At 46.1% G+C, this 26,576-nt stretch overlaps 1 protein-coding gene across 2 annotated transcripts in view; it reads left to right on the top strand.

Moving 5' to 3' along the window:
• CLPB (ClpB family mitochondrial disaggregase) overlaps window positions 1–26,073 on the top strand; it is a 164,568-nt gene extending 138,495 nt beyond the window's left edge. For both annotated transcript variants that reach the window (XM_079788179.1, XM_079788180.1), the window contains 9 exons: window positions 668–745; window positions 1,933–1,988; window positions 7,741–7,785; window positions 8,140–8,301; window positions 14,650–14,806; window positions 15,595–15,668; window positions 15,821–15,940; window positions 16,160–16,264; window positions 16,674–26,073. In XM_079788179.1, the coding sequence (XP_079644305.1) occupies window positions 668–745; window positions 1,933–1,988; window positions 7,741–7,785; window positions 8,140–8,301; window positions 14,650–14,806; window positions 15,595–15,668; window positions 15,821–15,940; window positions 16,160–16,264; window positions 16,674–16,922 (1,046 nt within the window). In that variant the 3' untranslated portion in view covers window positions 16,923–26,073. The remainder of the gene's footprint in view (window positions 1–667; window positions 746–1,932; window positions 1,989–7,740; window positions 7,786–8,139; window positions 8,302–14,649; window positions 14,807–15,594; window positions 15,669–15,820; window positions 15,941–16,159; window positions 16,265–16,673) is intronic.
• The last annotated feature ends 503 nt before the right edge of the window (window positions 26,074–26,576 follow it).

Here is a 26,576-nt window from a genome sequence, read left to right as displayed (position 1 = left end):
AGAGCTGCTCCCCTAGGGAACCTAGTACAGATCTATCCCATTCCCCCCATCTCTGTCCCACCCCAAACCCCTGGAGGCCATGGTTAGTGGAGATGTTAACCAAATGGCTCACCCTTTCATGCCCTGAGCTCCGCTACTTAACTGGCTTCCAGAAAGTGCATTTGACTGTATTTCCAGACAGCAGACCAGACCTTGGTTTTCCCAAATGGGAAAGAGTCCAGAGCTCACACCCCATATCCCCAGGGGCCTGCTGTGGGCTTCTGCCTCTCCCATTTGCGTTGGAGGCAGGCTGAGTCTCCCACCGTGGTTAAGTAGATGGGTAACCAGCTGAGAGCTAAAGTTCCTCTCAAATTCTCCTTCACCAGCCCCCAGCCCCCTTCACCTCCATTCACCCGCCTTTCAGTTTCCCTGGCAACGCTGAGTGCTCATCCTGGAAAACTTTATCCGAAATCTGCTCTGGGCAGCTTTCCAAATCCATGCTAACCTGATTAGGTATCTCTAGGGGCCTTGCCAGCTAATCAGATTAGGCAGCACTAATGGTAGTGAGGACTTTGAGTGGGCGCAGAGCAGTAAAACATATTGTATACTTAGTGATAATTATCCTGCCTTTTGTGTCATTGATTTATCTGCCTCCCTCCCCATCCCCTGTCTTGTGTGTTGGCCCTAGCGATCCGGAGGAAGGAGAATGGCTGGTATGACGAAGAACACCCTCTGGTCTTCCTCTTCTTGGGATCATCTGGAATAGGTAATGGGAGCAGATCAGCTAGGGGGAAGAGGAGCTTGGGGAGCCTCAGCTGCTGTGGGCCAGGGTCAGGCCACCACCTCTAGTTCAACTCCAGCTCCCCATACAACTGCCTCCAAATTACAGAGCCAGCAAGAGGGTCATCTGTCACAGCAGGAATAGCTGGAAGGATGCCCCTCCCTCTGGAAGCTAGGGTGCAGGGTCTAATTCACCTGGAGGGCCAGGCTCTTTGTAGCCCTGCTCCAACCACTCTGCATCCCCTGAGGCTGGCCTTTGGGTACACTTAAACCAGCTCCACTGCCCACCACATCAATCTTATTCAATATAACCTGAGACATAACCTGCTAGGAAGCTAAAGAAAGTCCCTGAAGACCAATACAGTGCTAGGTGCATACAAAATTGGCTATAGTAAAATGGGTTGGGTATTTTTCTAGCCAGTTAGGCTAAGGCATTCTCACCCCTCACTCTCTGCCCTCACAGACTCCCCAGCTCCACCACCTTCTGCATTGACTTGATGGGGAATGTCATGCATTTTGTTGCCGCCTCTTTCCCTCAGCAGTTTTGTGGGCTTACCTCTCCCTCAGATATAGGCTCCAAAAAGGTTACCACCACCTCACCATGATACTGTAGAACTTGACTTTCTATCTAGACAGTGACTTCCAAAGGCTTGACCATCCTACCAAATGGCCCTTCAGAGCCAACACTTTGGTAGTGTCATTCTTTCTTTATATTACAAAGTCTGTGAAGCCACGGAGAGGTGCCCTCCCTACCTCTAGCTGGTCTGTGGCTCCAGGCCTGTTGGATGCAAGATCATGGGTGTCTAGAGAACATGCAGTGCAGTGAGCCAGGAGGCAGGGTGCTCCTGGAGGAGCAAGGTATGTGCTGAGCTTCAAAGGACAAGTTGGCTCTGAATTATGAGTCAGCCTCCCACTTTTAGGATGTTGCTATGGAGAAAAAGCCTCAATCCCCATCCACTGAAAAATCAAGGTGCAGTTCAGACTTTGATTCTGGTCCCAGCTTCATTCACCTTTAATTCCCTTGGTGACTTTGGAAGTCACTGACCCTCTCCAAGATTCAACGTTTCCATCCATAAAACATTATTTTCAGTGTCCGTACTTTTCTAATATTATTTCATTCCAAGAGATAGTTATCTGGTCCTAACCCAATTCCTCTCCCTTCTTTCTTACTAGGAAAAACAGAGCTGGCCAAGCAGACAGCCAAATACATGCACAAAGATGCCAAAAAGGTAAGGGCTGGGACCTAGACCTGATCTTCAGGCCATGGAGACCTTGCCACTCCTGCTAGCCCAAAAAACCCTAGACTCCCTGAATCTGGCAATAGCCAGTCAAAGATAGGCTCTGGTCCTGGCCGGTGTGGCTCAGTTGGTCGGAGTGTCTTCCCATATATGGTTCTCTCCCTCTCCCTGAAATTAATAAGCATATTCTCGGGTGAGGATTTAAAAAAAGGGGGGGGGCTCTTGCCAAAACCGGTTTGGCTCAGTGGATAGAGCGTCGGTCTGCGGACTGAAAGGTCCCGGATTCGATTCCAGTCAAGGGTATGTACATTGGTTGCGGGCACATCCCCAGTAGGGGGTGTGCAGGAGGCAGCTGGTCGATGTTTCTCTCTCATCGATGTTTCTAGCTCTCTGTCCCTCTCCTTTCCTCTCTGTAAAAAATCAATAAAATATATTTTTTTAAAAAGGTGGGGGGCGGGAGGCCTCTGGAACGTGAAGCAGGCCTCACCTCTGGCCCCAACTCAGCCACCAATTGCTCCAGGAATTTGGCCAAGTGATCCAACTTCTTTGTACCTCAGTTTCTTCATCTGTGAAATAAAATGGTTACTCCTTGCCCTTCCCTAACTCTTGGGACACATGGGAGAACCCAGTGAGATTCATCCATACAATATTTTCAAGCATCTACTCTGTGCCAGGTATTATACTAGTTCCTAAGAAACAAGTGTTTATTTAGACATTTTCCCTGCCCTGAGGAACTCGGTCTGGAGAAGGAAACAGCTGTAGAAACATACTGTTACTGTACATCAAGGCCATGCCAGAGGGAGTCCTGGGGCCTGTAGGAGAAAACAAGTAGGAACAAGGGGTGTCTTACTGCTTCTCTCCATCCCACATGAGCTTTTAGATAGGATTTCTTTTTTAAGAATTTTTTTTAAAGACATTTTATTGATTTTTACAGAGAGGAAGAGGAGAGAGAGAGAGAGAGAAACATCAATGTGAAAGCCGAACATCGATCGGCTGCCTCCTGCACTCCCCCTACTGGGGATTAAGCCTGCAACCCCGGCATGTGCCTTGACCAGGAATGGAACCAGCAATTTTTCGATGCATGGGATGACACCCAACCAACTGAGCCACACTAGCCAGGGCAAACCAGATTTCTGATGTCTAAGCTGTGGGGTTGTCACAGTCCCCTTTCCCCCATGACTCGGAGCCCTGGATTCTCCATAGGAGAGGACCGTCCCATCCCTTATTTGTTCAGACTCTGGCTTTCCAAGGCCTGCTCAGTTTGACTTTCTATGCTGACAGGCAGTGCTTTCATGCATAGAGAAATGTCAGAGAGAGCGATTCTTGGAGACTGCAGGAACATTTCAACCCAGGCCAAACCTTCTTCTTTCTACCAGCCTTCCCAGTGTAGAGGCTAAGGTCCCCCTGCCCGCCAGTGGTGGGTGCCCACGACCCTAGGTGCCCTTGCCTCATTTCTGTGGAATGCCTCCCCAGCTGAGGTGATAAGAATTGCTCAGACCTTGCCAGCCAAACTACCCCAGCAGCAGAGCCCTGGGCACCTCCTGTCCTTCTGGCCTAGCTGCCCCTTTGCCACCTTCCTGAGGGCCTGGCAGCCACAGAAACGAGGTAGCTTAGGCTGTGTCCTGAGCTGCATACATGGCCTCCTTCTGCCTAATAACTGGCTGAAGCCTTCTAAGCCTCCCTGGCTCTGCTAGTAGCTATGCTTTGCCTCAGCCAAACCCAGAGCGGACCCACTTGACAGGCAGGCAGGCAAGACGCAGCACATGACGTGCTAATATGCTCCAACTGAAATAGCATTTTTAAGACAATTTATCAGGTTGGCAGCGATTGAAACAATTAGCACTCTGGAAAGGGCCATAAACTAGCAAGACTATTAGGGAAGATGCAGTTACAGGCAGGAACCACCTGATTAGGGATGAAGAATTCTGAGTGTTTTAATTTTAATACTGTCAGAAAGGTTAATATTTAATTACAAATTATAATCTCCTTATCCAAGCTGTCTTAATGTGTCTTCATACACAGTGAAGTAGAAGGAAAGTATCTGCTGACTTGCTGGTGTAGAAAGGCGAGGGGGCTTGTGAGAAGACTGATGATGCAAGTCATTTTTCAGTTGTAGCATCTCTTCAGTTGGAGGCATATTTACAACACTACAGGGCGTTCTGATGGCACCTTTCAGTGCATGCCTCACCCAGGAGAAGGAAGTAACGCCATCACCCGTTGGAGGCAGTGGGCTGGGTGGTCCAGGTTCTGGAGCCAGTCATTTCTTGGCACAGGTTCCAATTCTACTTTGTCAGGTTCCTTTATCCCTGTACAATTCAGCTCTCTTGTCTCAGAGTGAGACTGTCTAGTACTTTGAGGTTGTCAGAGCATCAAATGAGCTCAGGCGCTAGCACATAGTAAAGTACCTGTTCCCTTGTCTTGTATTTATTCATCACCTCATATTTTCCACATCAGTACCCCATTGACTATCTTATTTGATCTTATGAGGAAAACAGCACAGATGCTAAATCAGACCCACTTTTTAGATGCAAAAACTGACCTATGGCATTACGGGGTCTGTCCAAGGTCAGTTGTTAAAGGAAGAAGTAAAATCAGAATCCAGTCTCTCAACTCTTTGTTTTTAATTTCAGAGAGGAAAGAGAGGGAGAGAGAGAAACATCAATGATGAGAGAGAATCATTGATTGGTTCCCTCCTGCACACCCCCACCAGAGATCAAGCTCGCAACTCGGGCGTGTGGCCTGACTGGGAATTGAACCGTGACCTCCTGGTTCATAGGTCAACGCCCAACTACTGAGCCACACCCCTATGATGTTTTTAGAGAGAGTGGAAGGAGGGGTGGACATCAATGTGAGAAAGATCTATTGGCCGCCTCCCGCACGTGCCCCAATTGGGGCCAGGGATTGAACCTGTAAAACAGATATGTGCCCTTGACTGGGAGTCAAACCTGCTACCCTTTAGTACATGGGCTAATGCTTTAACCACTGAGAAACACTGGCCAGGGCTAATCTCTCAACTCTCAATATCATTGTTCTCACGTGCAATAGGAGGCTAAATTATAAACGTCATTTTGTCCCTATGATGCATAGGGAGATGAGAGGCATGAGAATCCTGTCATATTCATGTGTTTTATTTCTAAATCATAGGTAGTGCTTCTGCAGAACCCCTGATTACAGAATCTACGTTTAGCATAGACATCCTGTGGCCATGTAATAGGCATATTTGAGACCTTCAAAATCCAAGAGCCCTGGACCGTAAGCTATCTAAAACCTCCAGAATCCAACGAGTGGTGTGTAGGAAGTGTCACGTATAGGGCCCAGTGTTAACTTGGCCTAACAAAATAAAATGAGCACTGGCTTGGGAGTCGGTGACTTGAATTCAAGTTCTGGCTTTCGGATCCTTAGTTGCCTCATTTGTAAAAAGTCACTCATAGCTCTAGACCTGGCTGCCTCCAAGGCATTGTTTGCACATTTTTATAATTTTTTATCAGACCCATGAGCTTATTTCTTCATTAGCCTCTACTATTCCTCCCAAATTGAGTGGCTTTATTAACTCCCATTATTAGGGTTAATAATCCTTGAGAAAAAACCTTAATGCTTTTATGTGATCTCATCCTGAAATAGATGGAGGAGCCATAAAGACTTGCAGTTATAGGGCAGAATGACAAAGGGGTCAGAACACGAATCTGAATCCACCTGCCTGTATTCAAATCCCAACTCTAAACTACTCTGTGGAGTTGGCCGGGATCTCAGTTTACATCAGTTTTCTCATCTGCAAAATGGGTTTAAAAATGGTGCCTATATCACTGGATTATTATGAATGTTAATGAGATGAAATAAAATGATAGCACCTGGTAAGCAATCAATACATGTTGGATATTACTATCATTATCCTTGCCTCACTTCTAGATTACCCTAAGCTAAGCTCATATGAAACCAAAATTATTCCAGTCAAGAAAATCAATCCCCGAGGCTTGTTCAAATTTTCTTAACAACTAGGGTGAGAATCCAGATCACTTGACATAAGTAAGCCCTATCTATACTCCCAGTATCCTGGGACATTGATATCTAGGCACAAAACTCAGAACCCTTCAAATGAGGACTGCCAACAGCCCAACTGATTGACAGAGCCGGAAATATGAGGCAGTAGACTTGGAGCCAGATTGTCAAGCTTGAGTAACCTTGGGCAAGTTACTTTAATCTGTGACTCAGCTTTGTCATCTGTAAGATGGGGATGATAATAGTGCTTACCTCATAGACTTGAAAATGTTATGAGCCCTTTATAACTTGCCAGGCACGTAGTAAGCACCCATAGTAAGTAACTGAGTTATTATCAGATACCCATGTCATGGCTTCCAGCCCATTGCTCCCTCTGGGCAGCACTCCCAGCTTCCCCATGTCCATCCTCCCACCCTTCCTGAAGCCTGTTTCTCTTGGCTGAGCTGTCTGGGGCCCTCTGAAAACGTTTGCTGGCTAAGCCCCATGTGCTCAGATAGCAGGGATCACCCCCACATGATTTTAATAACTCTCCCAGGCCTTTCCCACCCTTGGGTTAGGTCCTCTCCTCAGGCCCCTGGTGAGACTAGAGAGGAAACAGGGCCTGTGTTACACAGGAAAAACTAGCTCAGAAAGGGGAGGCAGCGTACCTGAGGCCACACAGATTGTGGCAGAACTGAGACTAGCAGCAGGCCTCTGGGGCTCTTTCTGCCACCCCGTACCCCGGGTACAGAGTGACAGCACAGAGAAAAACCTAGAAGTACATCACTGAGTGAATTTCAGACCAAAGACCGAGCTAGAATAGGCCTGCATTTCAAATATAGCTACCACCCTCCCAGGGCCTTGGCACCCGTCATCCCCAGCTCCCAAGAGACATGAGGATAGTGAGTGTGCGCTCTCAGACAGGAGCACGTGCCGTCAAGAGAGGAGCCTGGGGAGAGTGTGGGGAACCCTGGATGGGTGGAGAGACGGCACCCATGAATGCCTTTATAACTCTCTAAATTCTTCTTGAAAAGAGTGTGTCCTCTGCCTGTGTTCACTCACAAATGCCACACTACCCAGTGTTCTCTTCCGGGGCTAATCATGGTCAGGCCTCACCCCAGGGGACCACGTCCTTGGAAATCACCCCTAGGCCCAGCAGTGGTGAGAGAAAGGCTGCAAGCTATGTTATGGGTGACTTTAGATGAAATGAAGAAATGTAAATAAATAAAAAGGTATATTTGTTTAAAAGAAGAGGAAACTAAAAGGGCATGTGCCCACAATGACTTGCAAATGTGAGGGCACCATGCAGCTGTCTGGTTATGTGTTGCTCCCCTCCATGTCCATCACGATCCACGCTGATTGTGACTGACTTTGTCCATGTCTGCCCACCCTACTCAACGGGTGCCCCTCAGGGACAGAGACCAAGTCTTGTTCACTGTTGTAGCTCCAGTGCCCAGCACACATGGATGCCCTCAGGAAATGTGGAATGGATGGGAGAACGGGAGGTTGGGTGGATGATGTGGTAATCAGACCAGTAGAGTCCTGCCTGAGAAAAGAGACATTCTGGGCCAGATTTATAAGGACGGGGACATGACTTGGTTCGTTAAGGTAGGGAATGGAATCATGTAGGGACTGAGTGGACGGAAAAAGAGGCAAGGAGCCGGAAAGAACATAGAAGAATGGGATGGAAGATCCTGAATTGGTGTGGTCTGAAAGCTTGTGGGTATTTGCCTTCTTGCCGATTGGACTCATGCTTATTTCCACACAGGGCTTCATCAGGCTGGACATGTCTGAGTTCCAGGAGCGGCATGAGGTAAGTGAGAGTCCTCGGTGAAGTGTGGTTTGGAGGGCTGAGAATTTTGATGTGGCTTGTCATTTGGGCCTGAGATAATTCCAGCAGTCTTGTGATTTGTCCTTTGGGGACATATGTATGCAGCAGGGTCACTGACCTGTTTGCATAAGATTTGCTCTGAAGAATAAGCATAGAAAAGATCTATCTGCTCTCCCATCATAGCAGGATTCCTGCCACCCTAGGTTTCAGCCTGACACTCCTTGTTGAGATAGGTAGTCTTAACATTGTATGTAAAGCCATCTTCTTGTGCTTGCCCCAAATTGGAAACTCAAAGCATGGAAAGGCCTTTGTAACATGTTTCCTTCCTTCCCCTAGGTGGCCAAGTTTATTGGGTCCCCACCAGGCTACATCGGCCACGAGGAGGGTGGCCAACTGACCAAGAAGCTGAAACAATGCCCCAATGCCGTGGTGCTCTTTGACGAGGTGGACAAGGCTCATCCAGATGTGCTTACCATCATGCTGCAGCTGTTTGATGAGGTGAAATGGACTGGAATGGAGGCTGAGCTATCTGGGGCCCTCTGAAAATGCTTGCTGGCTAAGTCCCATGTGCTCAGATAGCAGGGATCACCCTGTGTTACACAGGAAAAACTATAGCTCAAAAAGGGGAGGCAAAGTACCTAAGGCCACATAGATATGATAGGATTCTGCCACATACCCATAGGTATGAGGGTCTGTGAGCAGTAGGAACCAAGGGCCCAGAGGCCTGTCAGATCATTCCTCAACTTGCTGCTCCCCCATGTGTACATTTGGGCACTTAGCAGATGTGGTTTCAACTCCTCTCTGGACCAAGGCCCAGGCTGGGCATCAAGGGAAGGCCAGCACTGCCCAAGAGTAGAAATTTTGTCACTGCCCAGACTACCTTCCAGAGAGACAGAGTGGGGCGGAGGTGCCAGGAGAGAAAGACCTGAACTTGTAGTTCCAACTCTGTTTCATCCTCAGGCATCAGGGACCTCATGTGACATACAGGAAGGCTGAATCCAAAGTAAGCTCAAGAACCTTTCTGGCTCATGGACCTCTTCTGAGGAGCTCCAGGCTCATCACAAATGAGACAGCATCCCCCTCCCACCACATACACACATGCACACATACACGTGGAGCAAATTCTAAATAAGGAGAAGAAGCCCTTTTATTCAGCACATTCTATATACCAAGCTGTGCTAAAGACTTTACAGATGGTATCCCTAATCATCACAATAGCCATGCAAGGTAGAAACAATCTCAGTTTTTACAGATGAAGAAATCCAGGTTCAGCAGTTATAAATGACTTGCCCAAGGCCACAGAGCTACTGTGTGGAGGAGCCAGGATTGGGCTGCAAATACATCTGACCCCAGAGCTCCAGTTCTCCCCTCTATACCACTCCTTACCTTGAGGGAGAGCTTATCTGAAGGGGATGACCTCCACCTTTTCCAGGGACTGCAGACCCAGGATGAGCCTTCTCTTCTCCCTCACAGAAGCTATATTAGCCAGCACGTTGCCACATGGAGTCCAGCCCACCTTTTCTACTTAGCCCCTCCAGCCCTAGGGAAACAGGAAGGAGTTTTGCTTCCCATGTCACAAGTGCACTAGATGAGGTGCATGAAGAAACTCCCCCTGGACCAAATAGTAGACCAGGTACCAAGCCAAGAAGACGCACATTCAAATGTTCCCACAGCTTCCCACCACCTTCCCCACCTGGCCTAGCATCCTTGCCCCTGCCGAATTTTGTTGAGGTCTTCCTAGCTTCTCAGCTACTCCCTCTCTCCAGACTTCTGCTGTTGAATGAAGATCAGTCCTTCAAATGTCACATATTCAGTTATACCTGTGCTCTAAAACCTTCTGCTCTGTTCTAGACTCTTTTTTTTTTTTAATATATTTTATTGATTTTAAAGAGGGAGAGAGAGATAGAAACATCAATGATGAGAATCATTGATTGGCTGCCTCCTGCACACCCCCTACCGGGGATCAAGCCCACAACCCAGGCATGTGCCCTTGGCCGGAATCGAACCTGGGACCATTCAGTCCGCAGGCCAACACTCTATCCATTGAGCCAAAACAGCCAGGGCCTGTTCCAGACTCTTGATGGGATTCAGATATTAAGCTATGCACCTACCCTCCAGGGGCTCCCTGCCTGGTAGACAGGTGGAAAGGACATGTGATAATAGTTGATATTTTTGTACTTTGTATGCCAGGCACTATTATAAAAATTTACATGTATCAATTCCTTTAATCCTCCCAACAACCTTAGGAAGATAGATATTATTACTGCCTCCATGTAACAAATGGAAAACTGAAGTAAAGTGAGATAAGTAATTCACCCATGGTCTGGAAAGAGGGAATCCAGGTTCGAACCCAAGCAGTTCAGTTCCAGAGCCTGCAGCTTAAGTAATAACTTCCATGCCGCTGGGACCATAAGAAAGAGGTAGATCATCAGTGAAGCATTCACAGGAAGGGAGAATCCAGCAGCCGGTTTGGCCTGACATCCCTGGAGAGGTACCTCTGATGGCCTTCTTGGCCAGGACAGAAGGCAACTGCTGACTGAAATACAGTTGGCCCCACATGGAAGCCCTGTCCACCCCTCCCCTGCTGTCACTCCACAACTGCCTTTTGGGAGCTGATAATTCCTTTCTGCAGCCTCTACTAGCCCACTGCAGTTTCTTTCTTTCTTTTATTGATTATTTACAGAGAGGAAGAGAGAGGGATAGAGCGTTAGAAACATCGATGAGAGAGAAACATCGATCAGCTGCCTCTTGCACACCCCCTACTGGGGATGTGCCCGCAACCAAGGTACATGCCCTTGACCGGAATCGAACCTGGGACCCTTGAGTCCGCAGGCCGACGCTCTATCCACTGAGCCAAACCGGTTTCAGCCCACTGCAGTTTCTGATATTTATGCCCTTGGTTCCATTGACCAAAGCTGCCATCCAATTTTCCTTAGCCAGATTTATATATTGTGCCCCTTGAGGACAGGGACCTTGTCCTACTCCAACCATTGCCAGAGCCCACAGCATCACGGGAAATGCTGTGTGACTAACGTAATCCAGCAAACCTTCTAAGGATGAATAAGTGTTTGCCAGATGAACAGAGGTGAGAAGGACCAGCAGCAGACATCAGATATGCAGAAGCATAGGGGACATGAGGCAGCCTGTTATACCCAGGGACTGACAGCTGTTCAATACTGCTTGACTGCAGAGGAAAGTGAGAACAAAATGGTGGAGATGAGGTGGGTTAGATAGACTGGGGCCAGTTAAAATGCCAGGCAAAGGAACATAGATTTATTTGGTGGATCATAGGGAGCTTTTAAAGACTTTAAACGAGAGAAATATGGTCAGGTTTTCACTTTATAAAGTTCTTATTTGTAGCCATGAGAGGAAAGAAGGAAGAAGGGGCAGCGAGGAGACTATTGAAGAGTTCAGAGCTGGGAGGCCTATCTAAAGCAGGACTCTGGGATGGGGAGAATTACCAGGAGGTCACTGTGCAGGGCTCAGTGATTGGATGGGAAGAGAGAAGGAGGAGCCAAGGAGATGAGTGGCAGGATTTCTGGCCTGGTTGACTGGACTGCTACTGCTGCTATCAGCTGAGGCAGGGAATGCAGGAGAATGAGCTGCAAATCGGAGAGGAAGGTGGGGAGCTGAGGTTTGAAACTGTTAAAAGGCAGTGCCTGAGGAACAGCCAGATGGAGTTGTCTAAGTGGTCATTCATCAGTTGGAGATGTCTGGAGGAGCGGTCACCAACCTTTCGGATCTCATGGACCACCAGTGGTCCGCGGACCACCAGTTGGCGACTGCCGATCTGGAGCATAGGAGAGGTATGGACTAGACGTAGAGATTCAGGAATGGTCCAGCCCAGAGAAGGTAATGGAAACTAAGGGAAGGGATGAGATCTCTCAACTGGGGAGAAGATAGTATGCAGAGAAGAGAAGAGGGCTAACACAGAGCCTGCCACCTAGCAGGAAAGAGCCAAAGAGGAATTGATAGAGCAAAGCAAGAGACTGGTTCATTATGGGGCAGAAGACACAGATCAAACACGATCCCTGCCTCGGTGTTCATGAATGAGTGGGGGAGACAGGCAACAAAAAGCAGTTCAGGGAACTATGGTGAGTGCTGCACTATGAGAAGCCAGTGCTGTGAGTTGTAAGGTCACCTTATCCAGTCTGGGGGCGTGAGGGAAGCCCCCCCACCCCATTCCTACCCAGCCAGTTCTCCCAAGCCTGGGCCCAGAAAAGCAGAACTTATTGTTCTCTTCTAAGCACCAAGCAGGACTAATGCTGGTCACATCCCAGGTGACCCCAAAACCTATGGCACAGGGCCATAGTCCCAGGAAGAGACTGGCCCGCAAAAAAAAGCCCACCTCTGCTCCTCCCTTCAAAGATACAAGCAGTGGGAAAACAGCCCATGGAGCCCTGGGGTGAGCATTGCTGGAAGGTGGGACAGTGACAGCTCCCTCTTTGGGACACATCTTTATTGCCAAGGACTCCGAGGACAGAGACATGAAGTCACCCTTGGGTCAGTCATACACTGCACCTGCTCCCCTGATCCACCTGGGACCCATCCTCAGGCCCAGTTATGAGCACAGCTTTGATCTCTCAGAATGAAATTGCCACTGGTTATTGCTCTGGCCAGTGCAGCAGTGTGTGCACTCAGTCCTCAGGAATGAGCTCTGCGAACACTTAGTATCATATGCATGCACCTGGGCGTGTCACACACTCATGCAGACCTGGTCCCTACTAAGGAGTGGATTCTCTCATATTGTAACCTATAAGCAAGAAAACTAATGGCAAAAGCTCAAGAAGATCCATTTGTGCCCTTGCCTTCCCCTTGTCCCATCCGAAGGCAGGGATGGGAGAGTGAGCAGGGACTTAGATCACGAGGCCCCTTTTGAGTAGACTCCCTTGGAAATAACACTTTCTGAGAGGCCTGTTCCAAGGGCTAGTGTAAAGTGAAGCTGAAAAGCACCCAATACCATGGCCAGCATGCAATAGGTGCTCAGGCAATGCACATTCCTTCCCATATTGCCTATGAGGACCATTGCTTTGGGGTTTTTGTTTTTTAATATTTTTATTTTATTTTATTATTTTCTATTTTTTAGTGATTTCAGAAAGGAAGGGAAAGGGAAAGAGATATAGAAACATCAGTGATGATAGAAAATCATTGATCAACTGCTTCCTGCACACCCCCTACTGGGGATTGAGCCTGAAACCCAGGCATCAAACCTGGGACCTTTCAGTCCACATGCTGACACTCTATCCATTGAGCCAAACTGGCTAGGGCACCATTGCTTTGGTTTTGGAAGCAAGGGCTGACTTTGAGTCAGGACAACAGGTTAAGGAAAACACTTGAGGATTGATTTCCAGCTGCTGAGGCTGGGACAGGCAGGAGCCCACAGACCTATCTATCCCCCAGAGTCATGTTATCTGGCCTGGTAAGAGCTATGCTTTGTCTGTAACCCAGAGGAAATCCCAGTTGTTTCTCTCCAGCAAGGATCAAATGATGCAAACTATATTTGGCAGAATTCTGAGAAAATTTTACTTAGGGAAAGAAAATTTCATGGAGCCTCATTTATCCAGCACTACTGGTATGACCTCAGTAGCCTGGCACAGAAGGAAGGGCGTGTCTCTGTGATCGAACAGTTCGAGCCTCAGCTGTAGAGTTTACTAGCTGTGAGACCTTGAATGAGTTACCTAACCTCTCTGAGCCTCAGTTTCTCTGTAAGGGTTGTGAGGATTTAGGCATTTAACACACAGGCACTGAACACTTACTATGCACCAAACACTGTCTAGGACCCAGTGAGAACAAAATCCAGCCTCTACCTTCTTGGAGCTTCTGGTGGGTGGAGTGTAATAGTACACAGAAAATATTAAGCAGGTCCCTATGGTGGAAATGCCCATCAGTTTCCCCTGTTGTTGCTCCATCAGTGCCTCTCAGTGAGGCCCTGATCATTGCTTTTGTTCTAAATGCTGCAAAGTGCTGCTGTACAGTGATAGATGTGAGGTTGCTGAGTGGATGGAGCTCCTTGCCCTTGAACTAAATGACCTATACTTTTCTTATTCTTCTTTATCTTCCTCTGCTATTGCTCCTTTTCTCTTTCCGTGGTGCATCTGTCTCCAGTACACATGCTCTCTCTTATGTCACTTCTAGAAAGAATTAAAGATTCCAAGGAAACTTCCCAAGTTGGTTAAAGGGAGAACATTATTTTCTATCCCTCTCTGTTTCTATTCATTTTGATCCAATAAATATATGTGTTTGCTACAGTAATAACAGTTCACAACACTTGCACAGTTTTCATAAAGACAGATTTGGGTAAAGTAAAAAATAAATTTGCACAGCTTGGTTAACTTAGGAATATTCTTCAGTATGACCATATCTCATCTTCACAGTGGCTCAGTGAAGTACCCTCCTCTGAACTACAGCAACTTGGGATTCCCCTATGATAACACCTAATGCACTGACTTGTCATTACTCAGTGTCACTCCTCTAGACTGGGAGTATGTCCAGGGCTCAGTGGGTGCCTAGTGCCCCAACACAGAGCCTGGACTAGCGTGGGTTTCCAGAAAAGTGTGTTGGATGGGTGCATGTAAAATCAAGCTGGCTTCTGGGTGCCAGGGATAATTAGGCACCCTGACTGTTGACACAGCAAATGCATTCTCGCTGCAGGTGCTCAGTATGTGAAGCTGTTGCAGCCCAGGGCAGTGAGCACTGCAACCGAGGGTGAGAACAGTGCGCAGAGAACCCAGGGAGCAAGCAGCTGACTCTGCCGGGGGTAGGGGAGACATGGGTTCTGGAGAGACCTCCTGGAAGAGGTGCTTGGTCTTGTAGTTCCCTAACTGGGCAGTCACTGTTCATTCCCAGGGTCGGCTGACAGATGGAAAAGGGAAAACCATCGACTGCAAGGACGCCATCTTCATTATGACCTCCAACGTGGCCAGTGACGAGATCGCACAGCACGCACTGCAGCTGAGGCAGGAAGCTTTGGAGATGAGCCATAACCGTATTGCTGAGAACCTTGGTATGGCACATAGCCTGGGCTGTCTAGGCAACTGGGCAAATGCCCAGATCACCAGCACATCTCTTGGGGGCAAGGATGGCATTGGGGTCCTAAGCCTTGGTGAGGGTCCTGGTAGATTCCAAGCACCATACCAGATAGTGGAGGGAGACAGTGAGACAGTGCCCTTACTTCCTCTATAAAGCCCCAGGTCTCAGGTGACAGGAGCGTCCCAGACAGAGGAGTGGATGGAGCACCCCAGGTGAAGAACCAAGAAGAGGCCAGCGTCTTGGGGAACTGAAGGGACCCTTACTTAACAGATGCTTTGGTGCAATGAGGGGACAGCAGGTCAGAAACTATGGAGATGGACACAGACTTTTTCAGCCGAGGAGCCTTCCTGGGTAGGTAGGCTGGAGAGTGCTGGAAAGGAGGAGTGTACCAGACAGAAGGCCCTATCTGTCACCTTTCCATTTGGAATTGAACCCTCCTGCCCCCTTCTTCCAAGTCAAAACTCAAATCTTGGTTTTGACTCTCTTCTTCTTCCCTCCCTTTCTCACACAACTTCCGCTGTAAGAACCCCAGGCTTTGTAGTACATAAGAGCAGGAAGGGCCTCAGAAAGTACCCAGACCAGACCTCTCACTGTTCAAGTAAGAAGACCAGGCCAAGGCCCAAAGAGCCTGAGACATTGACCAGGATTACACAGCTCATCAACGACAGGACCGGGGCTCTTTTCATGGATGGGGTCAAGGGGCTGGCACATCTCCCAAACCTTGGTGTGGGGAGTAATCAGTTTATGATTCTGTTTCTACAGGAGATGTCCAAATTAGTGACAAGATCACCATATCAAAGAATTTCAAAGAGAATGTGATTCGGCCCATCCTGAAAGTAAGAGGTCTTTGTCCTTCCCACTGAAACATTGGGTGGGGGAATCCCCTTAGCCTAAAGCTATGGAAGCCCCCATATCTTCTCCACTGGGGTCCAGTAATTGCCTTTACCCCCATCTCATCACTGAGCTCACCCCTTATCTGGCTCTGCAGGCTCACTTCCGGAGGGATGAGTTTTTGGGACGAATCAATGAGATCGTCTACTTCCTCCCTTTCTGCCACTCGGAGCTCATCCAGCTAGTCAACAAGGAACTGAACTTCTGGGCCAAGAGAGTAAGAGTGGGGACTGCCCATGGGTGGGGATGGGATATTTTCCCACTGGGCGCATCACCTCCCAAAAGGTGGAGCACAGTGGTGGCGGGGGGGGGGGGGGGGGGGGGGCAGTGGCCCTAGGGCACATAGTCTCTCACAGGCTCAGGCTTCAGGCATGAGTGATGAGAGATGGAAAGCCCTAGGCCACATGCAGACATACTCCTGTCTGACCTTTCTCAGGCCAAGCAAAGGCACAATATCACACTGCTCTGGGACCGAGAGGTGGCAGACGTGTTGGTTGATGGCTACAATGTGCACTATGGCGCCCGCTCCATCAAGCATGAGGTGAGCATAGGTCCCTCCACACTTCCCTCCCTGGTACCCCTAGACCCAGACCCTGGGCTCCCAGCCTGGAATTGTCCCTACCCAGAACAGATGCCCTTGTAGAATAAAAAACACAGGATGATCAAATCAAACCCTGTTTTGGAGGGTAACACCTACCAGGATGGGGAACTATATTAGAAACCTTAAAAACTGACATTGAGTTTTTAGCACAATCCTGCGAGTTGTGTGTTGTTAGCCCTTTGCAGATGAGAAAACTAAAGCTCGGCATAAGTGCTTGCCCTAGCAGTAAGCGATAGAGGCTGGCCTTCATGCCAAGCAAAGGCACAATGGTAGGCGATAGAGCCTGACCTTCAGGCCACAGGCCGGCCCAGGCCTCAGCAGTGACGACCACTTCACCTGCGACCTGCAGGTAGAACGCCGTGTGGTGAACCAGTTGGCAGCCGCCTATGAACAGGACCTGCTGCCAGGGGGCTGTACTCTGCGCATCACTGTGGAGGACTCAGACAAGCAGCTACTCAAGAGCCCTGATCTGCCCTCACCCCAGACTGAGAAGCGCTCACCCACATTACGGTTGGAGATCATCGATAAGGACAGCAAGACCCACAAACTGGACATCCGGGCACCACTACACCCTGAGAAGGTGTGCCACACCCTCTAGCATCTACCTACCTGCCTAGTGCCCTCAACGTCCAATAAAGGCCCCTCAGCTGTGGCATGGCAACTGACCTACCTTCCCCTCATACCTCTTGCTCCTCTCCCCCCAGCCTCTTACCTCCTCACAGCCCCTGCAAGACCCCTCCCCTGTCCCCTTTGTTGTGGGTCCAAAGCTTGCTAACAGTCTCCAGGAGGAGCTGCCCCTGCACTCCCTTCAAGCAGAGAGGGGAGGAGGTCCCTTATCTCTGTCCTTCAGCATGATCTCCATGCCCCATAGTCTCTGGAACTTGATCATGTTCTCTGGAAGCTCAGAAGTATGGCAGCTAAGAGCAGATCTGGCTGGAAGAAGACAGGGGCCAGACTATGACCTGCCACCCTCTGCTGGCCCTCAGAATGTCTCCACAGAGAGTGCAGAAAGAGTACAGAGGCCCAGGCACAGAGGTTCTGCAGTTTAGGCTGTAACTACCTCTTTTCCATGCCCTAAAATTCCAAGGGAAAGGGACCCATAGAACCCTTCCCCCTTCCACTGCCATATCATAGCTACTGTTCCTTCTCACCCTGTGTTCTGGGTCAGGCCAGACCAAGTTTCTCTAGCCTTGGAACTAGCCAATGTAGAGCACTTCTAGGAGGAAGGCTGACTGAGTCACCACCTGGCCTACTCTGGGACTCGAATACCAAATGACCCAAGTAAGCTCAACTCTCTGAGACCTCCTTCAGGAGACTAACAACATAGACCCTAGGGAGCTGTAGGGGAAAATCTAGGGATCATGGGGTCTGCCTCAGCCTGTCTGCACTGCTGTCCCAGCTAAGTTAGCCTGGAATAAACAGCTCCCCCATGCAGTCTGCATCTTAGTCACTAAGCAGAAGGTCTGCACACCATCCCCTTTGTTTCAGCCTCAGCTTAGCTGGGCACAGCAAGGCCTGCTGTGTCCTTGGGCATCATCTGCAGTAGTCCCCATTGATGATCACCCTCTCCCTGCAGGGCCGTTTTGGAACCCTCCTTTGGTGTTAGCGCATCTCTTTCAGAAAGCAGAAAATGGGGGCAGGAATCAAAGACCCTTGGGTGATGGAAGAATGTCATAACAATAGGGTGGGTATAAGCCAGGACGTGGGCTCTAACCATCATTATCTAGCCCTTCAAGGAGCTATGTCTGCTGCTCCCTACCTCAGTGACTGCTGTTCTTTTTTTCCCCTTAAAATATTTTTAGACTTACGGAAAGTTGCAAAAATAATAGAATTCATGTATAACCTTCACCTAGCTTCTCCTAATATTAGCATAAAACCATGGTATAATTATTAAAATCAGGAAATTAACATTGGTACGGTTCTACTAACTAATCTGTGGACATTCAAATTTTTCCAATTCTGCTACTGATGTTCTTTTTCAGGTTCAGGATCTAAGGCAGGTTCAGGGTCCTGCCTTGCATTTTGTTGTCATGTTTCCGTCATCCCTTTCAACCTGTGATAGTTCCTCTGTCTTTCTTTGACTTTCATGACCTTGACACTTCTGAAATGTCCAGGTCCGTTATTTTGAAGAATGTCCCTCAATTTGGGTTTATCTGCTGTTTTCACATTATTAGATTGAGGGTCTACATTTTTGGCAAGACGAGGACCCCAGGAAGGACTGTGCCCTTCTCAGTCAGTGCCTTTCAGCAAAGGGGATAGTTAACTTTGATCACGTGGCTGAGGTGGTATTCGTCAAGTTTCTCCACTATAAAATTACAAATTCTCCTTTGAAATTAGGAAAAGTCTTGTGAAGGGATACTTTGAAGCCATGCAAATGCCTTATTTACCCTTAGAATTTTGCCCACTGATTTTAGCATCTATTGATGGTTCTTATTTTTAAAATATATTTTTATTGATTTCAGAGAGGAAGGGAGAGGGAGAGAGAGATAGAAACATCAATCATGAGAGAGAATCATTGATCGGCTGCCTCCTGCACGCCCTACACTGGAGATTGAGCCCGCAACCCGAGCATGTGCCCTGACCATGCTGAACTCTCCTGGTTCATAGGTCGACATTCGGCCAAGCTGTCCAGGCCCATTGATGGTTCTTGCTTACAGCAAGTATTAATGTTCTATTTGCCTAATGATGACCTTCTGTTTCCTTATTCCACCAATATTTATTAATTGGCATTCTACTGTAAGGAAGAACTGTCTCTTTCCTCCCCTTTATTTATTCAATGATTTCTTTATAACATTATAAACATAGATATTTGTTTTTCCTATGGTTTATAATCTGATACAAACAGTTTCTTTTGTTGTTCTTTTAGGCCTAGATTTGGCCATTGGGAACTCTGTAAAGTTGGATCCTGTGTTGTTTCAGCGTTGCCCCCATCATTTTTTTTTTAGCACTTCCTTACTTTTTGGCACCACAAGATATTTCAAGTTCACTCATATTTTTCTTGTCCCAGCCCTGACATCAGCCATTTCTCCAAGCAGCACCTGGTTCCTTTTATTCAAGAATGATACTTAGAAATCAAGATCTGGGCATTAGGTGTATTCATTGCTACTAGAATGTCATTGCTTCTAGGACCTTTCAGCACACAGAACTATGAAATATATGTATGTATGTTAACACATGCATCACACACATCTGAATTTATTGCCATGTCTCTGTATCTGTATATTATTAAAGAAACATGAATTCATATTGATACCTACAGTTCCAATCCAATATCACATAGTTTGTGACTGCCATTATTATGACTTTACTATTCTTATTCTGCTTTTCCTCTCCTGCTATCTCTGTTTCTTCTCTTTTCATTCTGTTTTGTGTTAGATAAAATTATTTTGCCTGGCGTCAGTCCCTTGGTTCAATGAACTATGGCCATGAGCAGCAGGCATGTAACTCAAAACCAGGTAACTTTTTAAATGTTTTTATTTATTTTTAGAGAGAAAGGAAGGGAGAAGGATAGAGAGATGGAAACATTGATGAGAGAGGAACATCATTGATTAGCTGCCTCCTGCATGGCCCCTACTAGGGATAGAGCCTGCAACCAAGTGAGGTACATGCCCTTGACCAGAATCGAACCCGGGACCCTTCAGTCCACAGGCCAATGCTCTATCCACTGAACCAAACTGGCTAGAGCAAAACCAAGTAACTTTTAAACAAGAAAACCCACTGGCCACCTTTCTGAAAAGAGTGTCTGGGACAGAGTAGAGCCTCAGTTTCTGAGGAACTTAAGTATCACTTCTTCTGTGGATTCTCAGTTAGACCTCCTTGGTGATGTTGGACCCTATCGTCTACTTCCTTGGCATCCTAGGCAGTCAGTATTCAGCTCACTGACTTGTTTTATGTCTCTTTGTCTCCAGAATGTGAGGTCCAAGAGGGCAGACACCAGTTGTTCAGCTCACTGTCCTAGTCATAGCACCTGGCACAGTGCCAGCACATGATGGATGCTCCAGGTATTTGAATGAATGGTGGGCCCTGTGGCAGGCACAGGTCTTCACAGTAGGTCCCAGGACAGAACAGTGTTATTTGTTCACTGAGCATACATTTATTTGTCATGTGCTTGTGGCCAGGCAGTAGGACTTGCCAGGCTGCACCCCCGGAGCAAATTAAGACCCAGATACCTTCCTTATTGAATATCCTGAAATGCATAACACTGGACTGGGAAATAAAAATGTAACACCAGCACCTTTATTGTTCAAAAAAGAAAAGCTCAAAGCTGTGTAGTGATGGTTATAGAAATTTAGAAAAAACAAACAAACATTTAAACCACAATAATATAGGAAATGGACTAATAAAGACAAAACCTGAAGTTAGCCCTAACCGGTTTGGCTCAGTGGATAGAGCGTTGGCCTGTGGACTGAAAGGTCCCAGGTTCAATTCCGGTCAAGGGTATGTACCTTGGTTGCGAGCACATTCCCAGTAGGAGGTATGCAGGAGGCAGCTGATTGATGTTTCTAACTCTCTATCCCTCTCCCTTCCTCTCTGTAAAAAAATCAATAAAAAACATTTTTTAAAAAAGCAAAAAACCTGAAGTTAATGAAGTAGGAAACTAAAAGTAATAATAAAAGATAAATAGAAAAATGATTCTTTGAAAACACCAATAAAATAGATAAAACTGTCTTAGCCTAATAAATGGGAAAAGAACATAAGAATAAAACAGGATTAGGAATGAGAAATCAGACATAACCATATATATATGGATATATGGAAGAATTTTAAATAATTGTAGGAGTGTTCTATGGCAACAAATTAAAAACAGGCAAACATAATTTTCTAGCAAACACTGACCCAAGGTATTGTTTGAATGGACAAATTAATTACCAAAGAAGAAATCGGAAAGGTGATTAAAATTTTATCCTTTTTGCCTTCTTATTTTAAACTTTTTTATTGAAATATATGGAAAAGTGCATAGATCACAAGTGTACAGGTCAATTAATTATCACAAAGTCAACAGCAAAAAAAAATAGATAAGTTGCAGTTTTTAATTAATATGTAAACTGCTTCAAACCATGGGAAAATGTGAAAAAATGCTCCATAGATTTTTCTTTCTTATTTATTTATTTTTTTTAATCCTCACCTGAGGATATTTTTCCATTGATTTCTAGAGAGTAGAAGGGATCAGGAGAGACAGAGAGAGAGAAACATCAATGTGAGAAAGATACATCAGATTGATTGCTGCCTGCGCATGCCCCGACCAGAAGTACGCACAGAAGGCAAACTAAGGTACATGCCCTTGACCAGAATTGAACCCAGGGCCCTTCAGTTTTCAGGCTGACCCTCTATCCATTGAAACAATCCAACTAGGGCTCATCATTGATGTTTCTATCCCCCTCTCCCTTCCTCTCTGAAATCAATAAAAATATTTTTTAAAAAAACAATAGCAAACATCATCTTTAATTATAAATACTAAAGCTATTTCTGTTAAAGTCTGAAATAAGAAAAGATTCAACATTACTTTGAAAATTCAGATAAAAGCAATTAGCTAAGAAATCTAATTGATATAAATATTGGAAAATAAATTATATTTAGGAAATCTAAAAGACTACAGTAAAACTTATTAGCATTACTAAGGAAATTTGGTAAGTATCTAAATAAAAGATAACTATATAAAAATTAGTAGCTTTTTTCTATCCTAGCAATAATTAGCCAGAAACAGTACAAGGGCAAGTATTCCATTCATAATTGCAACAAATCTATATATATAAAAAGCCAACGACCAGAACAACCAGTCACTATGACACCCACTGCGGCCAGCAAACCGGCCTGATTGGGGGTGGGGCTGGCCGGCCAACCTCCAGCGGCCCAGCCCCCTGGCCAGCCTGGCCCCTGATTGGCCTCTCCCACCCCAATCAAGGGTGGGGCGCCAGACAAACCCCCCCCCGTGGCCCTTCCCCCCAGCTGGCCCCACCCTCAATCAGCCTGCCCCACCTCTATCGGACTGCAGCCCCTCCCTCCAGCCAGCCCCGCCCCTGATCACCCCCTCACCCCAATAGGGGTTAGGCCAGCCAGCCAATCTCCTGCAGCCCCGCCCCCTGGCTGGCCCTGCCTCTGATTGCCCCCCCATTCCAATAGGGGGTGGGGCCAGTTGGCCAACCTCCTGCAGCCCCTCCTCCCACCCAGCCCCACCCTTTATTGGCCCCACACACACCAATCGGGGGTGGGGCTGGCCAGCCAACCTCCCATGGCCCCTCCCCTGGCCGCTGACCCCTGATCGGCCCCCCTAGCCTGGCCCTGATCGCCCCGATCGGGGCAGGCTAGCTGGCCAACCTTCTGCTGTCTCCTCCTCCCGAATGGCCCGGCCCTGATCCATCCTGATTGGGGCCAGGCTGACCAGACCCCACCCATGCACGAATTCATGCACTGGGCCTCTAGTAGGTATATATATTTGCTCATATATACATAAAGTACCTCTGGAAGAGAGGGAAGTTGGGTAGAGGGGATAGCAATGGAAGGGAAAATTCACTGAGTTCATTTTTTACAGTATTCAATTTTGTATCCTATTAATGTGTTATCTATTCAAAATTATGTAATACTTAATAAATTTAACAAAGAAAATCATATTGAAGGGCATAAAACAAGATCTAAAGAGTGAAAAGACATACCAGGTTCTTGGAAAAGATGACAATATTACAATGTCAATCTTTAAGTTAACATATAATTCAATGCAAACCCAATTAGACTCAACAGCATTTTTAATTTAATAAAATTAAAGTCATGTACAATATCAAGATAAACCCATATGGAGCTGTTGTTTTTCTGGATATAGACTCAGCAGATACAAGGTATTACTGTCAGTAACTATAATCTCATCTTGATAGTATGCAAACTAGAGATAAGTACATTTAGCTGCCATCAATACACACCCTAACTTTTGGGTTCCCATTCATGTCTGGCCCCTTGGGATTTCCCATATTTTTGTTTCATGCCCAGCTGTGTCAAACTTTTTTTTTTTCTTGGTTACATATTCAATATTTTCATATTTGAGGTAGGAAGGGAGTTTATACCTGGAACTATTCTGTTTTATATTAGATGTCACCCCAAACCATTGTGCATAATGCAATCAAAGAGTCTTAGGTGGGTGCTGCTTTTATTGTCAGACCCAGGACAGAGTCCCCCACTGCTTCTCTCTGATTCTCTTATTTCCCACTTTGAAAAAAAGTCAGCAGTTTGACTCTTCAGCTCTTTTGGTGCTCTCTCAGTGACTGTCCCTCATTCAAGAAAGATTTTAGTTCTCATATCACTTTCTCTTCCCTAACACATCATCATTCCTGTGGCTTCAACTTGCCACAAATAACTTATCCAACACCCTGCTTTACTATTTCTCTGTCCCTGCCCACTTCAGTCACTTATGTCGTGGTCATATCCTAAATTTTAACAACAGTAAGTGCACTTCCTCCAAAACCCCCATATTCCTCTGGCCAGTCTAATATCCAGAGTGAAGAATCTTACAAGTTGACAATAAAAAGACAACCTAATTTTAAAAAGGGGAAAATCTCTGAATAAACATTTCTCCAAAGAAGATACACAAATAGCCAATAAGCCATCAGTTAGCCAGCAGGGAAATGCAAATCAAATCACAATGAGATATCACTACACACCCAATAGAATGGCTATAATAAAAAAGATAGACAGTAAGCCCTGGCCAGTGTAGCTCAGTTGATTGGACATTGTCCCATGCACCAAATGGTTGCTGGTTTGATTCCTTGTCAGGGCACATGCCTGAATTTCAAGGTTTGAACCCCAGTAGGGGGCATGCAGGAGACAGCCGATCAATGTTTCTCTGACATTGATGTTTCTTTTCCTTTCTCTCAAAATCAATTTAAAAAAAAAAAAAAAAAAAAGGCCGAAACCGGTTTGGCTCAGTGGATAGAGCGTCGGCCTGTGGACTCAAGGGTCCCAGGTTCGATTCCGGTCAAGGGCATGTGCCTTGGTTGCGGGCACATCCCCAGTGGGGGGTGTGCAGGAGGCAGCTGATCGATGTTTCTCTCTCATCGATGTTTCTAACTCTCTATCCCTCTCTCTTCCTCTCTGTAAAAAATCAATAAAATATATTTTTAAAAAAAAAAGACATAAGTGTTGGTGAATGTGGGAATGTAAAATGATGCAACCAATTTGGAAAAGAGTCTAGCAGTTCCTCAAAGGATTAAACAGTTTCCTTATGTCTCAGCAATGGACATATAATTGCACTCCTAAGTATATACCTGAGAGACATGAAAACATACATCCACACAAAAACTTGCTACACAAATGGTTAAAATAAAAAGTGGAAACAACCCAAATGTTCATCAGACTGAGGAATAAATAAAATATGGTATATCCATACAATGGAATATTATTCAGCCATAAAAAGAAGGGAATACTGATTCATGAACAACATGGATGAACCCTGAAAACATGCTGAGTGAAAGAAGCCAACTACAAAAGAGCACATATTGTGATTTCATTTGAGTGAAAATGTCCAGATTAGCAAATCCATAGAGGAAGAGAGAAGATTAGTGGTTGCCACAGACTTGGGGAAGAAGGAAGTGGGGATGCCTGATAATGGGTCGGGAGGTTCTTTCTGGAATAATGAAAATGTTCTGGAAGTACAGAGTGGTAATGGTTATACAACTGTGCAACCATTGAATTGTACACATTTTTATATCTCAATTTAAAGAAAAAATCCTTTAGGAAGTAGTTCCTTTTTTAATGTATTGAAGATAATGTTAAAAGAATGAGAAGACAATCCAAGACTGGAAGAAAGTATTTGTAAAACACATGTCTGATAAAGGACTGGTATCCAAAATATACAAAGAACTCTTAAAACTCAACGATAAGAAAATGAACAGCCAGATACAAAATGGGCAAAAGATTTGAACAGATACTTCTTCAAAGAAGAGATACAGATGGTAATAAGCATATGAAAAGATGCTTTTAACATCATATGTGATTAGGGAATTGCAAACTAAAACAACAGTGACATACCACTGCACACCTACTGGAAAGGCCAAACTCCAAAACACTGAAAACACAAATGCTGACGAGGATGTGGAACAACAGGAACTCTTCATTCGTTGCTGGTGGGAATGCAAGATAATATAGCCACTTTGGAAAACAGTTTGACAGTCTCTTAGAACACTAAACATTTACCATCTGATCCTGCAAGCATGCTCCTTGGCATTTACCCAAATATGTTAAAAATTCACATTCACACAAAAACCTGCATACAAATATTTATAGAGCAGCTTTATTCATAATTGCCAAAACCTGGAAACAGCCTAGATACTTTTCAATAAACAAATGGTGGTGCATCCAGACAATGGAATAGTATGCAGTGCTAAAAAGAAACGAGCTATCAAGCCGTGAAAAGACATGGAGAGACTAAATCCCTATTACTAAGTGAAAGAAGCCAATCTGAAAAGGCTACATACTATAGGATTCCAACTACCATATATGATTCTGGAAAAGGCAAAACTATGAAGACAGTAAAATAATAACAGCAGTTGCCAGGAGCTTGATGGGGTGCACATGTAGAGGGGGAGCACAGAGGATTTGGGGGACAGTGAAACCATTCTGTACGACAGATAATAGTAGGTATGTGTCATACATTTGTCAAAATCCATGGAATGTACAACACAGAGTGGAGTGAACCCTACTGTAAATTATGGACTTCAGTTGATAATGATGTCAATATTGGCTCATCAAATTGAAATAAATGTACCTCTTCGATGCTGATGTTGTTATTAGGGAGGGTGTGGGATGATTATGGGAGCTCTATACTTTCCACTCAATTTTGCTGTGAACCTAATACTGCTCTAAAAAAAACACACACACAAATTAAACTATATTCTAATAGAGCTGTATCAACAAAGTCATATTTTGACAGTTAAAATTACAAGACTGTGATTAACTGGGGATACTCAGACAAAGATGTTTACTGGAAGAGCAAATTACTCAATAAACTTCCTATGGCATAATTTATGATTTGGGTTTTTATCCCTGACCAGAGGCACGAATTCATGCACCAGTGGGGTCCCTCGGCCTAGCCTGTGGGATCAGGCTAAAACCGGCTCTCCAACATCCCCCGAGGGGTCCTGGATTGCATGAGGGTGCAGGCCAAGCCGAGGGACCCCACCAGTGCACGATTGGGGCTGGGGAGGGACCACAGGAGGGTTCCAGGGCATGTCTGACCCATCTTGCTCAGTCCCAATTGGCAGGACCCCAG

This window comes from Cnephaeus nilssonii, assembly GCF_951640355.1.
Source record: "Cnephaeus nilssonii genome assembly, chromosome: 13".
Lineage (NCBI taxonomy): Eukaryota > Metazoa > Chordata > Mammalia > Chiroptera > Vespertilionidae > Cnephaeus > Cnephaeus nilssonii.
This window is presented reverse-complemented; position numbering and strand designations above follow the sequence as displayed.